This window comes from Amblyomma maculatum, chromosome 2, assembly GCF_055883805.1.
Source record: "Amblyomma maculatum isolate TAMU_Amacu chromosome 2, ASM5588380v1, whole genome shotgun sequence".
Classification (NCBI taxonomy): domain Eukaryota; kingdom Metazoa; phylum Arthropoda; class Arachnida; order Ixodida; family Ixodidae; genus Amblyomma; species Amblyomma maculatum.
Window position 1 is genome coordinate 11278505 of NC_139345.1, and position 16074 is coordinate 11294578.

A 16074-nucleotide genomic window follows, 5' to 3' on the forward strand; every position below is an offset into this window, starting at 1 on the left:
GGATCCCTGAAGGATATGCGCATAACTGACCTTCAAATATTTCTCTTTCTATAGCAAGTGGTTGTATGGTGTTGTGAATTGTGCTGCTTTTTCTGAGCTCTCCTGTACTACTGTATACTTGAAGTGATTTGTTTATTTCTTTTCATTTTCTATCTGCACAGCGCACAAAAGTGCTCTCCTCCTCCCTAAATCAACGCCTACTGAAAAACTACTTCAACTAGGGGTTCACAACACCTTAGGAGAGCTGGTAGAAGCTCACCTCATTAGTCAGTACCACAGACTCTCACATACCGAAACCGGCCAAATTCTTCTGCGCCGAATTGGGATAAACCTACCCAGTCATACCTCGGCCACGCGCAATCCTCCCACCGCTGTTAGCAACAATCTTTACATTCCGCCTCTTCCCAAAAATACCCACCCGGAGCATAATCGTGAGAGACGGAAAGCTAGAGCCAAGACTTTGCACAAGCACTACCCTTCTGGCGCTCTGGCAGTTTACGTAGACGCGGCCGAATATTTAAACCGACCAGCTTTCGCATTAGCCGTCGTGGATGGATTCCACAACACGATAGTCAGTGCGTCCATTCCAAATTTGCAGGATTCCCTGCAAGCTGAAGAAGCAGCAATTGCCCTAGCAATCACACACTCCTCTGCTGAGTATATCTTCTCAGACTCCAAAACAGCAATTAGTAATTATGCCCATCGCAAAATCCACTCCCTGGCTGCAAACATTCTAGCATCATCCCCTCCACCTCATCACCTCATCACCCTCCTCTGGGTCCCTGCGCACAGCGAACACCCAGGCAACACGGCCGCTCACTCCCAAGCCCGAGCACTCGTCAACCGGGCTGAGAGCGACCTGGTGCCTTCGTCTCGCAGTGCCAGAGATCGGCTTCTTAACTACCACGACCTCACCGCATTTTATAGAAATTCCCGCCTGCTGTACCCTCCTCCGCATAAATCTCTTCCCAAAAGCGACCAGGCTTTCTGGCGCAGACTTCAGACGGCCACAGTCATGACCCCTTTCCTTCTCTCTATTATAAACCGTGGCGAAACCTCTCCTCACTGCCACTTGTGTCCTAGCACCAGAGCCGACTTTACTCAAGTCTTCCTGAACTGCCCGAACAAACCCAAGCCCCCGTGGCAAGGGCCAATACATCAGGAGCGATGGGAGGCTGCTCTGCGCAGCTCGCTGCCGGAGGTACAACTTCTGACAGTGAGCTGGGCCCGAGGGGTCGCTGAAGCTCAAAAGTGCCCGGCCATCTAGAGCGGCTTGAGGGCCCATCGTTGTCCTGCTCCCTCACTTTCCTTTACTCCCCCTCACTTGGTTCTTTTTTGAATCATTAAAGTTGCTACCGACCTACCTCCCTCCCTGTAATGACCTTCAAATGAGAGTTGACAGCCCCCCCCCCCCCCCACCCCCCCCCAATAATAAATAAATAAAATAAAACTTGTTTCCTTAAGTTCATGGGCATCACTCTCTGAAATGTGAACATACTGGACATACAAAATGGTTTAAAGCAGTGCAAAGGTAGCCTTCCCTGCCGCTTTCTTTATCTGTCAACTCATGATTTGCACAAACTAGCTTCAGACTAAATATGTGAACCATAATATTAGGCAGCAATACGTATGAGCACTGCATTGACGCCACAGACCAGCAGTGTCTCTTACTGTGGGTGATTATGGACTTAAAAAAATTACAGACAGATTGATGTATTTATTTGAGCGTGCCTAAACAGCCAAACGGCCTAAACGAGTGCACACTAAGTCAGGTACAACGTTGCAAAGACAAATTAAAAGCATCTAAAATGAGGTATGGAAAAAGCAATTAGGTAAATATGTCAACGTCAATAAATTACACATTATACAAGACTTGCAAGTCATTTGACAGATGGCATGCAAATCAGGATAAAGGTGTCTGTGGCTTTTGCATGCGGCACACAAAATTGCAGCGACATCAGTAAGGTCCCACAGTTGATGGAGCCGCGCACGACTTTTTGCAAGAACTGCATGTCACGTATGAGTCGCATGTCACTAAGAGTAGACATATCGAAGTCTGCCAAAAGAGAATTATAGTCGTATTTCCATTTCTAGTCACATTATTTCTCCTGTCAAACAAAATTTACTTGCATAATATCTTCTAGAATAAAAGCTAGGATGTTGATATGTATAAGCCATCTCAAATGTTTTTATCAACAGGGCCTTTATTCTCAACCCAGGCCTCAATATCAAGAAAAAGTCCATTTTTTGCAATTCTTGGAACAAAATACTTTAAAATCTACTTCATTCAACAAGTTTAAGTTGTTATAACATAAAATACAGTGACCTGTGAAAGCACAGAAAATTTATTCAGCTGAACTGTTATCTAGGTTAATGTATGAAATTTCCTAAAATGCCACATTTTTGACGTCTTTAGTGACCTAAGAAAACCCAAAATATTCTCATTTGTTCCATTCATAAATTCGTATGAAAAATAATGCAACTTAAATATTCTAAATTAATTTTTGTCACTGCATCTTGTTTAACACTTGACTAACATTTTTTTTTTTTTTAGACCAACTTTTGCTTCTTTGAGGAAATTTCAAACACTGCTCACATTAGCAAAAAATTTTTCTTTAGAAAATTATTTCAACAAAAGAAGGCATTTCATGCAATTGCCAAAATGTCCAACTTTTTTTCAGAAGAATTGGCAGTGATCGCTTTTACTGCTGGGATGTTTTGCATGGAATGACCCAGAATACAATGTGGCTACAAATACAATGAGAGTTTCATTTCATAAAACTAAAGCTCTGCATAAACACACTTTTGTATGTTATTTTGTCATACAACAAAACATACTGACATGTCATCATGTCAGTATTGTTTGTCATTTAAGAGGCAAATCTGTGTCACACAGCCAAGCATGGCAAAACCGGACACCCTGCACTTCCACTTGTTGCTACCGTTGCCTCGTGTTTCGTGCTGACAAGTGCTGCGAGGTTTCGGCAGTTTCTTCCCTTCCCCAATAGTCGCTGCATTTTTACTCTCTTTTTTCAATAGACTGTGCCGCCCTCTTGCCATGATCGTAGCCAGCAATATTTTCTTTGTCTCGTGAGAAAACAAAGATGGCTTTGTAACTGCACATGTGCACACACACATACATACAACCATCTCTCGCATTCTTCACCTCAATATACTGCGAAAACGCTTAAATAGCGGCGCTCAAACTTCACATTAGGGAGTATTGTAATTGTACTTATTATTTTTACTGTATCCAGCATTTACTATGGCTACGTTGCTTACCCACAGTTGCTGCAGCTGTTGCAATGACAAGCAAGGGGTGTACAGTGTTTCATTAAAAGGTTACTACAACGAATGCAGCTTTTGAAACCACTTCAGACTGTTCTTTTAGGTCCTAGCCGTTTTGCTAATTGGACACTTGTAATAACGTTCTGCATACATTATGTCAGAAAATTTGGACAACCCTGCAGTCGCCACAGGATTGGAGGAGGTCAGTTTACATCCCTATTCCAAAGAAAGGCAGTGCCAAAGATTGTTCCAGCTACCGCACGATCGCGCTTATTTCGCATGCTAGCAAGGTGATGTTGAAAATCCTCCAAGGTAGGCTACAGCAGTATGTGGATCGGGAGCTTCCGGACGTGCAAGTTGGGTTTCGTAAGGGCAGAGGAACTAGAGACCAAATTGCAACCTTCGCTGGGTCATGGAAAAAGCAAGAGAGTTCCAGAAACCCATCTACTTCTGCTTTATTAATTATGAGAAAGCGTTTGACTGTGTAGATCACAGCAGATTGTGGCAAGCTCTCCAAGAGATGGGAGTTCCAATTCACCTCATCTGTCTCCTCAGGAACCTGTATGAAGGACAAGAGGCCACAGTCAGAACTGGGCATGGTCTTACTGATTGGTTTCCGATTGAGAAAGGAGAGAGGCAAGGCTGCATACTGTCGCCCTGCCTATTTAACCTATATGCAGAGTGCATCATGAGGAAGGCCGGTCTGGACGAGTCTTCAGCTGGAGTGAAGATTGATGGAAAACGTATCAACAACCTTAGATATGCGGATGATACCACTTTAATGGCAGAAAGTGAAGTGGAACTCAAGAGACTTCTGATGCGCGTACAAGAAGAGAGTGAGAAGTTTGGGCTTAAACTGAACATTAAAAAGACAAAGATCATGGCGTCTTGCCCTATCAAGTCCTGGAGCATCAATGGACAAGAAGTGGAAGCTGTGACAGATTTTCTCTTCTTGGGCTCCAAGATTACCTCGGAAGGAGACTGCAGCCATGAAATTAGGAGACGCCTGCTTCTGGGAAAGAGAGCAATGGTTAGCCTTGACCGCCTAGTAAAGAGCAGAGACATTAGTCTGCCAACCAAGATCTGTATAACTCGTGCTATGGTCTTTCCAGTTGTGATGTATGGATGTGAGAGTTGGACTGTGAAAAAGGCTGACCGCCGAAGAATTGACGCGTTTGAATTGTGGTGCTGGCGAAGACTCTTGAGAGTTCCTTGGACTGCCAGAAGATCAAATCAGTCGATATTGTCGACCATAAACCCTGACTGCTCATTGGAGGGTCAAATTCTAAAGTTAAAGCTCAGCTACTTTGGTCATCTGATGAGAAGAGAGGAGTCGCTGGAGAAAGATTTGATGTTGGGAAATGTTGAAGGTTGCCGGAGAAGGGGTAGGCAGCGAACGCGATGGTTAGATGGCATCCTCGAGGCACTGCAGATGAAGTTATGTGATGTTAGGAAGATAGTGAGAGACCGGAAAGCGTGGCGTGACATGGTCCATAGGGTCACGAAAAGTCGGACACGACTGAACTGAACTGAACTGAATAACGCAAAACTTGCGGAAAACAAAATTATCAGGAACTTTCATAAACTCAAGATTTCCCTTTCTGCCATTATCTGCTTTCATTTCTAAGTAAACCGTTTGCCATTAACTGTGCCACTTACCACTGCATTAAAGAAATACAACACTCAAAGACCTCGTAGAAACATAAAAAAGATACTTGCAATGGATTCATTTGTTTCAATCTCACAAAGAGGTGTTAGCTTCAAGTTATAGCGAGTGCACAGGCAGGTGCAATTTAATACTACTGATTACACAGCTAGAGCAAGCTTTGTTTTTCTGTGAGAATTCATATCACCTGTATTTCCCTTTACCTGCTTTTGTTATGATGCAAAAATATGCCCAGGCTGCTTAATACCTGAAGAACTTGTCTGGTGTACCTACAATGCCTGCAGAGTTGTCCTGAAATTAAACCGAAGAAGTTTTCACACTGCAGCCCCGTATTCGCAAGAGTTAGATAAAAACATCAAAACATTTTAACTGCACTGCGGTGACAAATTTTGACGTCTACGGATTGTGCAGTACCAAAAAAGCATAAACAAATTTGATGGGATGCTGGTAATGCTGTAGTATCACAATGGAAATGTTACCACCACATTAGCCATGCTACACCAAGTACTATAATAGTCGGGAAAACTTGTGTCCTTAAACGTCAAGAACCGTTGAAATGAAAATGGCATATTTTGCTTGTGTGACCAGGCATTGTAGAAGCAGTACAAGGACGACTACATTTATATTTTGTTGCATGTATGATGGCAATGCAGCATAAGAAACCAACACTGACCTGAGAATGTACGCTGTCGACCATGCCAACTCAAAGGCATTCCGCATGAGGAAGCCACCAAATACCTTGTTGTAGAGGTTCTCAGACTAAAGAAAAAAAAAATAAATAAAGCTGAATTAGGCCTGCAGCAACTTCACAGTAAAAAAATAAACTTGGAGCACTGTGATCTAGCCCTGGCTGCAATGCAACTAATGCTAAAGTACTTTCAAGAGCTGAGATACTGAACTTGTCTCAACATATTGAAAGCCAGCCTTAAAACTTGGTCCTGTACACATTTTTAATGACATTCTATGGTCCCATATCATATGCAACAATGACCTGTCCCAAGACCTGTAACATAGGCTGCAGACCTCGAGCAGAAAGAGTAAAATGCTGTTGTAATTTATTGTGGTTCACAGCAGTCAAAGGCAATATCCTCATGTAGTGATAAATCTGTTTTGGTTCATACTCAACATAACCTTTAACACTTCGCCTGACCTATAAACATAGTGAACTGCAGATCATAGTTTTGACAATCGTTTGGAGGTCTGACAACAGTAATGATTAAGACAATTTACAACATACACCTCAGCTAATATTTTGTGAACTTCTTTTGATTTAAACCAGACAGTTGAACACAAGAGACATGACTTAGGCCACAGGGTGAACTGCAAGGTTGTTGTGAGGTCTGAATGAAACTTTCTGAACACCCTGCCACACTCAAGCTTGTGAGCCACTCACTTCAGGCTGGCAGATGACAACGTTGGTGAGTCGTGCGTCACTCATCCAAACAGCACCAGCAGGGCACTCGTCAGATTTCAGAATGTATGTCCTAAAATCAAAGAGAAAAGGAGGAAAGAAAAAAAAAGTTCACTGACTACAATGGGAGCCTCCAGTGAGAAAATAGTTCACTCTCAGCACAGCGTAAGTAGCTCACTCTGGATCAAAGTCTTCCAAAAAAAGCTTGTGCAGGAGATCTCTCTCCTCATGGTTGGGAGGCTGCTTGAGAATACCACTTGCTTGAAATTTCTTCCTCTGTGCGACATTGGCTGTGAGAAATCAAATTGGCAAAAAAACAACAACAGGACTCGTCATTCCACCAGCATCGACCAAAGTTCCTTGGCTCTGAATGTGGCACACCATCATTATAATGTAAAATCTCGTTACAAGAGACATGGTTACAATAGACACTTGGTTATAAGAGACACTTGAAAATGGTTTGGTTGGTTTTCCTATGTTTGCCATGTTAACAACATTGGATACAAGAGACATGGTTACAAGAGACACTCTGTTACTAAGGGCAACTTTTTCAGATCCAAAGTAATTTCTACACTATTTACAAGAGACACAATTAACCCAGGTACACTCATGCAACTCAGCTGACTCGTACCAACTTGCATGTGTGGCAGTTTAGATTCCCTTAATTAAATTCTGTTCCATATCAGTGTCCTGTTTTGTCGCAATATGTCAGGAACTAAGAAGGAGTGCCTCCTTTTGACTGTCCCTGTTGTTTCAGTGACACAGGAATGTGATGACAGTGGTTGGAACAATAAGGACATTTCGATTTCCCAGTCAAAAGGAGGCACTCCTTCTTGGTTCCTGACATATTGCAACAAAACAGGACACTGATACGGAACAGAATTTAGATAAGGGAATCTAAACTGTCACACATACGAGTTGATAGGAATTTTTGCTTACAAGAGACCTTGGTTACAAGAGACACCTTATTGGGGTCCCTTGAGTCTCTCTTGTAACAATGTTTTACTGTATACACAGAGGGCTTCTTCTTTCTTTTTTTACTCCATAACAATTTTTAGTAAAAAAGCACTACTTCACAAGGTCTGGCAGTCTCAACACTTGGTGCACCACTGATCTGCAGAACTCTGAAAAATAAATAATAATAAAAAAAAAAGACTTCTAAATGGAGTGGGCTCAAACCCAGGAATGTCTTATGGGGAGCGTGTAGCTATAGCGACAGCTGATCACACCGCGTGTTCTAGTGGCACTTTCCCTCGTGCTGTATATCAATATTGCCATCTTCACCAACTTCTATCCATGTGCAATGATCCAAATATACCACTATCGCACTGCCCTCCTAAGGTGCATTAAAGGTGAGAGACTGTTTGACTAATGGAATGGGCTTAACCAACCTCTAAAATTTGGGTGGCCCACCTCTGAAGACTGACTTGACGCAATTCAATAATTGATTTTCAGTTCAGTTCAGTTCAGGCGTTCAGTCGTGTCCGACTCTTCGTGACCCTATGGACCATGTCACGCCACGCTTTCCGGTCTCTCACTATCTTCTTAACATCACATAGCTTCATCTGCAATGCCTCGAGAATGCCATCTAACCATCGCGTTCGCTGCCTACCCCTTCTCCGGCGACCCTCAACCTTTCCCAACATCAAATCTTTCTCCAGCGACTCCTCTCTTCTCATCAGATGACCAAAGTAGCTGAGCTTTAACTTTAGAATTTGACCCTCCAATGAGCAGTCAGGGTTTATGGTCGACAATATCGACTGATTTGATCTTCTGGCAGTCCAAGGGACTCTTAAGAGTCTTCGCCAGCACCACAATTCAAACGCGTCAATTCTTCGGCGGTCAGCCTTTTTCACAGTCCAACTCTCGCATCCATACATCACAACTGGAAAGACCATAGCACGGGTTATACGGATCTTGGTTGGCAGACTAATGTCTCTGCTCTTTACTAGGCGGTCAAGGCTAACCATTGCTCTCTTTCCCAGAAGCAGGCGTCTCCTAATTTCATGGCTGCAGTCTCCTTCCGAGGTAATCTTGGCGCCCAAGAACAGAAAATCTGTCACAGCTTCCACTTCTTGTCCATTGATGCTCCAGGACTTGATAGGGCAAGACGCCATGATCTTCGTCTTTTTAATGTTCAGTTTAAGCCCAAACTTCTCACTCTCTTCTTGTACGCGCATCAGAAGTCTCTTGAGTTCCACTTCACTTTCTGCCATTAAAGTGGTATCATCCGCATATCTAAGGTTGTTGATACGTTTTCCAGCAATCTTCACTCCAGCTGAAGACTCGTCCAGACCGGCCTTCCTCATGATGCACTCTGCATATAGGTTAAATAGGCAGGGCGACAGTATGCAGCCTTGCCTCACCCCTTTCTCAATCGGAAACCAATCAGTAAGACCATGCCCAGTTCTGACTGTGGCCTCTTGCCCTTCATAAAGGTTCCTGAGGAGACAGATGAGGTGAATTGGAACTCCCATCTCTCGGAGAGCTTGCCACAATCTGCTGTGATCTACGCAGTCAAACGCTTTCGCATAATCAATAAAGCAGAAGTAAATGGGTTTCTGGAACTCTCTTGCTTTTTCCATGATCCAGCGAAGGTTGGCAATTTGGTCTCTAGTTCCTCTGCCCTTGCGAAACCCAGCTTGCACGTCCGGAAGCTCCCGATCCACATACTGCTGCAGCCTACCTTGCAGGATTTTTAACATCACCTTGCTAGCATGCGAAATAAGCGCGATCGTGCGGTAGTTGGAACAATCTTTGGCACTGCCTTTCTTTGGAATGGGGATGTAAACTGACCTCCTCCAATCCTGTGGCCACTGCAGGGTTGTCCAAATCTTTTGACATAATGTATGCAGTGTGTTAACAGCGTCGTGGTTGAGGTTTTGAAGCAACTCAGCTGGAATACCATCAATTCCGCTTGCTTTGTTCTTAGCAAGGCTGGCTAAGGCCCATTCAACTTCACTCTTCAGGATGCCCGGCTCGAGATCAGTAATCACAACCGTCCTATGTTGGGATTGCACATCCGGGTCCTTCTTGTACAGTTCTTCTGTGTATTCCTGCCACCTCTTCTTTATCTCTGAGGCTTCAGTGAGGTCCTTGCCTCGTTTGTCCTTTATCACGCCCAGCTTAGCACAGAAGCTTCCTTTGATATCTTTGATTGTCTTATACAGAGCTCTTGTGTTTCTTAATTGGCTGTTGTCCTCAACTGCTTGACACTGTATGTTCAGGAAGGCATTCTTATCTCTCCTTGCTATTTTCTGAAAATCCGCATTGAGAACCTTGTATCTTTCTCTTTCCCCCATACCTTTTGCCATCCTCCTTTCCTCAGCTATTTGCAAAGCCTCTTCAGATAACCAGTTTGCTTTTTTGCATTTCTTTTGCTTTGGAACTACCTTAGTAGCAACTTCTTGTATTATATCACGAACATCAGTCCACATCTCTTCGGGCTCTTTGTCTTCTAGATCTAATTCTTGAAATCGATTCCTCACTTCCACAGCATATTCTAATGGAATCTGATCCAGATCATACCTGAAAGGCCTTCTAGTTTTCTGCGTTTTCCTCAATCGAAGCTTAATTTTGGCAACAAGAAGCTGATGATCGGTGCCACAATCGGCCCAATTGATTTTACTCATGTTCAAAGCAAACCAACTTGGCCTGCCACCAACACACTTGGCCCAACCTTGAACTTTGGGTGGCCCACTCTCAGAGTTAGGCCGAAAATTCTTTAAATTAGGATGGACAGTCGAGATTTGGACACTTTCACATGGTATTAAGTTAGTTGGCGGAGTCAAACCATCTCTCATTTTTTTCAAGAGCAGTGAAAAAAGTCGGTGCAGTCTACTTAGGTGGACCATATATGGCAAGGTGGGTATTGTGTCCATAAAACAGTGCAATTAATATGTGGCTAATTATTGAAGACCATTTACCACCTTCTTGATTGCTTCTTTAGGAGGGTGGGTGTTGGCACAAAACTATACTACAGGACTGAGAGATGTCAAAATTAAAGGTAGATATAATGTCTGAAGTTTCTGATTAGGTATTGTGGTGCAAAATGTCAATTAGGAAATCATACTCATAAACCAAGGTGTCGGCACAGCTTTAAAAAATAGTTATAAACTAGGTTACAAAACCATGATTGCAGTTTATTTTTCTTCATGAATTCAAGCTAAACACAGGATAACTAAACAAAGCTGATACAAGCCTGTGCCCTTTGGCTTTTTCTTTTAAAAATTTTCAAGGTTGAAAACAATGTTTTACTTGTGTATTATGCTTTCATTTAGACAGCCTATATCAAAGGTTTAGTGGCAATTGCCAAATTAGTATACATGAATTATATGAAGGGAAACAGCTAACAAAGCTTCCTTACCTGCTCCTTCATTAAAAATAGTTTGTTCTTCTTCATTTCTTGGTAGAAGCTTATTTACAGCCACAGTGCTAAAACAAAAGGACACAGAAGCTTATGAACTAATGTGCACAGATTACCAGTAGAAATGAGTTTTGCTTAATCATCAAGGTATTTAAAACTAGTGAGGAAAGAAGATTTCCTGCATATGAAACAAAGTGCCTTCATGCTCTTCTTACTGCAGCTGGATAAAACTTGGAATATACATTTGAGACCAGATATAACAAACCAGAATATTTATAATTACTGCACATATCAAACATACCAAAACGCATAAATGGCTTGAAAATACTTTGTAGAAGTGCAAGAAAGTTGTGCAATGTACAGAACTAATTTTACCAGTCATTCACTATACGAAACAATGCGTCATGCCCCTGCAACTAGTGCTTCTCCTAATAGCACTTTCGGTCAGTTTTCTCATGTGGAGATGGGTCATCTGCATGGCATTGGGGACCAGATGGTAATGACAGCACTGTGAAACTGTATGATGTGGTGAACGTAGTGTTGGCCTTCAGTTTGTTGCTCTCAGTATCCACACCACACCTCTGTATTGCAGTGACGTCAGCCTTAATACTACCTATGGCCTAGATGCAGCCATCAGGTGGTGTGCTTAGCTGTCAAGGATGTTGCGGAAACCTCCAGTACCTATTAATGACAATTCTATTTATAGTGCATTGGCAACAGGATCAAACATCTTAATACGGGCAATGGTTTATTTCAAAGCACCGTCCGCTGCAGCTTAAATGTACAGAAAATTATGCCTAGAGCAGCTATCAAGCAGTGCATTGCCAGCAGACCGGCAGGTAGCATGTCACTGCAAGCAAAGCATCACTAGCATGCGTGCAATGTACAGCGAAAGCTCTCCTTTACAACCAAAGCTGCAAAGCTGGGTTATCTACGAAGCCTGGCCTTGTGTTTCGTGGCCCCAATTTTTGGTGGGAGCTTGAAACATGCAATTTCATCAATGCAGCATAAGCGGCATTAATATGTTTCCAGTATATTGGACAGCAAGAGTCATACGAGGATGAATGAGTTGGCACAGGAGACTTAAACCGTGTAATGCTGCATAGTGAACTACTACCAAGTTAAATAGCTTTCTATCAAAAATTCAGTTAACCCACATTAAAACCCTACCACTTTTGTTTCTCAGTTACGTATTCGTAGGGGTTGGAGTATTTGATGTTTATTTCAGAGCACAGTTTATTTTTTTAAATATATTTTTGACAAAAGAATTACTGAATTTTCCCAGTGATTTAATGTTGCAAACATGTATGGTAAAATTTCAGATGGCACCACAGGAGCAGGCTCCTCCCTTCAAGGCTGCATGGAGGCTGCTGCTGCTTGGGCCCTCACGACCAATTTCTCAAGCTGCGCCTCAAGAGTAGATGTCACAGCACTTTTAACACTGCCTTTCCATTCCACGATTCTTAAAATATTTTTGTTTGTTTTTTGTTTTTGGGGAAAGGAAGAAGCAGCATCTGCCTCACCTTTCGATGGACACATACACTAAATTAGGTCAAGTTAACTCCACTTTTTCATTCTGCCATGCTTAAAAATATTTTGTTTAAGTTGGCTTTTGGCGATCGGAAAGCGCCGTATATAACTCACTTTTCGATGGACACCAACACATTTCAATGTTAGTCATTCGAACTCAGCAAGGCCAAAAGTTGAACCCTGAGCAGTAGAGCTTGAATTCTAAAATCACAGTTATGCCTCAGGTAGGTTTCAGTTCGTAAGTGACAAGGCTGGGCGCTGATTGGTAGTTAGGTCATGTGACGTCACGAGACCGCATGACATGGTAGAGCTGGCAGGAGCCGCCAACTTGGTAAGCTCCTTTGAGATAGGAGGGCGAGATGAAAATCGAAACCTCCAGGACTCTTGAATCCAAAGTCGGACACACTAAAGCTAGGACAGGCGGGCATGCTTTTCACCTTGTTTAAAGAAGGACTTTATATCTACATCAGATGGTCTTTCAAATATATATCAGAGTTCAACTATAGTTAGAAAGAATGTCATGCCAAGTTAATGGTGCCTCATAGTCCATTCAAAGTTAATGAAGTTAATTTTATTGGACACGCGCAAAACTCTTTCCAGTGCAAAAATATTGTGCCTCGAAGGTTGGCTTACGTGTTTCTCAGAGCAGCAAGAAAAGAATCGTGAAAAACAGCAGATGACTTAGCAACTGTAACTAACTCTCTCGCTTTTATTTTATAAAATTTTTCCTTGTGGTGGGTTGCGAATTTGATTTTTAGTTTCCTAGCTCTTGCTCTGGTGATGTTTGCGAGTGCGCCCAAGTAATTGCAGGCAGTAGCCACACGCAGTGGCTAGGCCGGTTAGCTTGGCTGTGCTGCTGCATGCTCGCGCGAGGCTCACTGCGACTGGCATGTGTCTCGTGCTCGTGCCAGTGTTCGCCTGGAATAAACCTGTCCTGTTGACACCTCAAATGGTGTCAGAAGTGGCGCAGTTCGCACAAAAAGCTCAGCCGGAGCTGCTTCCTCTCCCATCTTCGGTGGCACTTGTCACAGCAGCGTCTACGGCCTGGACTATGCTGTCGAAACATGGCGTCTTTCGTCATACAACCGCCTGAGGCCTTCTGCTTCATGACGCCTGCCGACTGGCCAAAATGGAGGAGGCATTTCGAGCGTTTCTACATGGTTTCCGGTCTCTGCGACAACTTGCACCAAGATGGGTGACCAGGCTGAAGATGTCTTCAGTACCTTCCAACTTGCCGGTGAGAACGCCCAGAACTTAGAATTCGCCCTGAAGCAGTTCAACAGCTACTTCATATCGTGGTGCAAAGTTAGCTATGAACGGGCACGCTTCAACACGAGGGTCCAACACGATGGCAAATCAGTGGAAGACTTCTTGTGCTTCACAAGCTTTCCAACCATTGCGAATGCGGCACATTCCGAGAGGAAATGGTTCAAGATAGACTGATCATCGGCAATGAGCTTGTAAGAAATATTGTTTTCATAAACCTCTTTATCACACAGTATATAACCGATCACTAGATTGTATTTATAGGTCTTTCGCCTTTCTTCTCAAGGTTTTGAAAAAATGCTAAATAAACTTCAAAAACTCATCATGATCATTGGAGTTTTCGGTCATGCGAGACCAGAATAAATGAGAAAATGCTTAAATCATTTCGAATATATTTCTCGATGCTTAAAAAGGAAGCTAGGCAATGTTGCTGCCAGTTTTACTACCTCCCAAAGAGTATTGACTATGCAAAGCTGCTACTCAATTAATGCTGTGGATTAAACTTGAGAAAAGTCAATTTAGCAGTGAGTGCAGAGGACAAAATACAATCATTTCATTGTAGGAATCAAAGTTACACAATGCTGAAAAAAATAACCCACATGGGTATTACTATCTTATTCAGATGATGTGCAACAGGCATGATACTTACATTGATGAATTGGCTCGCATAGCAACCATCACAAACTTTGCATTCACTAAATGCTTGGCTTGCCCAGGTAGCAGCTGCAAAAATGCAAAGTGAGTGTATGTAGTGAACACTGTTCATGTGCGCATAAACCTTAGTTCGGCATGCAATAAACACACTGGCATTGGCCCCTCTGCTGCCTTTAGCATTTGCAGAGAAAATTTCAAGAGATTACTTTTCAAAATTCCAAATTCAAATTTCAAGAAAATGGTAACGACCCAACCTGCTTTATATCATTTAGCATAACTAAACATTTAGTTACTGAGAACATGGCTATTGTGCTAAAGAGCAAAAATGTTGCTGGTTTATGGCTTATAAGGTTTAACATCCCAAACAGACTTTGGCTGTGAGGGTCGTCACAACCTGGGACTTGAATATATTTTTTTCTTTTACTAAAGGGCAAGATTAGGTCATCTCTTTTCTTTGTTTTATTTCTTAATTTGTTTTCTTAATTACTGACCTATTTTTTATTTTCGCTATTTCAATCATTTAGTTATATGTTTTATTTCATTATAGCTTATCCAAAGCGAAAGCATTTTCATCATCCCTTTCAGAATGCCTGCGAATTTCGGCTGTTCTCAAATCATGCCCTAATTTTCGTAAAAAGAAAATAATTAGAGTGAATTAGAGTTCTAAACATGAAAACTGGGGGAAACCAAGAGGTTATTACCTATTCCCACAATGAAATACATGTACTATGGAATACATGCATTTAGAATACATGCATTATGGAAAAGGATCAGATATAAAATCGGGGAGACGGAACTTGGCCGCTATTCTGTCACCCACCCTTTTTAACCTTGGAATGGCTCCCCTATCTCGTATTCTAGCGTCTATCCCAAACCTAAAACAAACATTCTATGCAGACGACCTTACTCTCTGGTGCACTTCTGGGTCTCCTGGAGCAGTAGAGGAGACCCTACAGCGAGGTATCGATGCGGTCGTTAGCTATCTTGATAAAGTAGGGCTATTTCCCGCACCTGAAAAATCCGAATTGCTGCTGATTGCAAAAACTCGCTATCAACGCCAACATAACCAGCTAATCAATCTCACAATGGCAGGTCACCCCATCGTGTATCGTCCTGCCGGATCCTTGGACTTCGTATCCATGAGTCAACTAATCAGGCCAATGTATCTACAACCGTTAAAGTTTGTAATCAGCTTATGCATCTAGTTCGCTGCATAGTCAACAAGCATGCTGGGCTACATGAGGGTCAAGTCAGGCAGCTTGTCCACGCATTAGCACTTAGCAAAATTTTATATACCATTCCTTACCTTACTCTAACCTGTTGCCAATGACATAAGATTGAGGTTGAGCTTCATATATTGTACAAGGCTGCACTTAACGTCGCTGTACGTACGTCCACGAAGTGCCTATACTCTACGGGGCTATTCTTGCCCCTGGGAGACCTCATACAACAACATCGAGACCGGCAAATGGCACGTCTTTCTAGCACCAAGCAAGGACATTGGATACTACAGCAGGTTGCACTCAATCCTATCGACCTCCCTATAATTACTGCTCCTTTTTCGCTCCTGGATGACCTCAAATTAACCCCCATTCCAAAAAAATGTTGCACCCGATACTAACCCAGGCAGACGTTCCGCTCGAGTTGCCAATCATGTTCACCCTACAGATTCCACGATCGTCTACACAGATGCATCCTGAACTAACGTCTGAGCGGCTGCTTACTCAATTGAGAGCTGTAGCGATGTACTGACGGATACCCTCGGTCCTTACATAGATCCCTCCTCCTACAGTGACTTTCGAGACCCTGCCAATAGTCGCCAATATTCAAGACCTCGCATAAGCACCTCCTAACCCTTCAGGATATACCATATACACTGATTCAATACAGGCT

The 16074-nt window shown here is 42.8% G+C and overlaps 1 protein-coding gene across 3 annotated transcripts in view; it reads right to left on the minus strand.

The window, feature by feature from the left end:
• The window catches only part of LOC146197938 (acyl-coenzyme A thioesterase 9, mitochondrial-like), a 43640-nt gene that overhangs the window by 13212 nt on the left and 14354 nt on the right, over positions 1 to 16074 (minus strand). Inside the window, exons 6-11 of one of the 3 annotated variants that reach the window (XR_014704916.1) lie at positions 14177 to 14250; positions 10732 to 10799; positions 6544 to 6655; positions 6348 to 6438; positions 5628 to 5713; positions 5158 to 5245 (exon numbers count right to left, since the gene is read on the minus strand). Coding sequence is in view for 2 of the 3 variants with exons in the window: in XM_084593217.1 (XP_084449343.1) it covers positions 3823 to 3847; positions 5628 to 5713; positions 6348 to 6438; positions 6544 to 6655; positions 10732 to 10799; positions 14177 to 14250 (456 nt within the window). In the remaining variant the exon portion in view is untranslated. Of the gene's footprint in view, positions 1 to 3723; positions 3848 to 5157; positions 5246 to 5627; positions 5714 to 6347; positions 6439 to 6543; positions 6656 to 10731; positions 10800 to 14176; positions 14251 to 16074 lie in introns of those variants that run through there. The other 2 variants (XM_084593217.1, XM_084593215.1) reach the window with 2 other exon arrangements.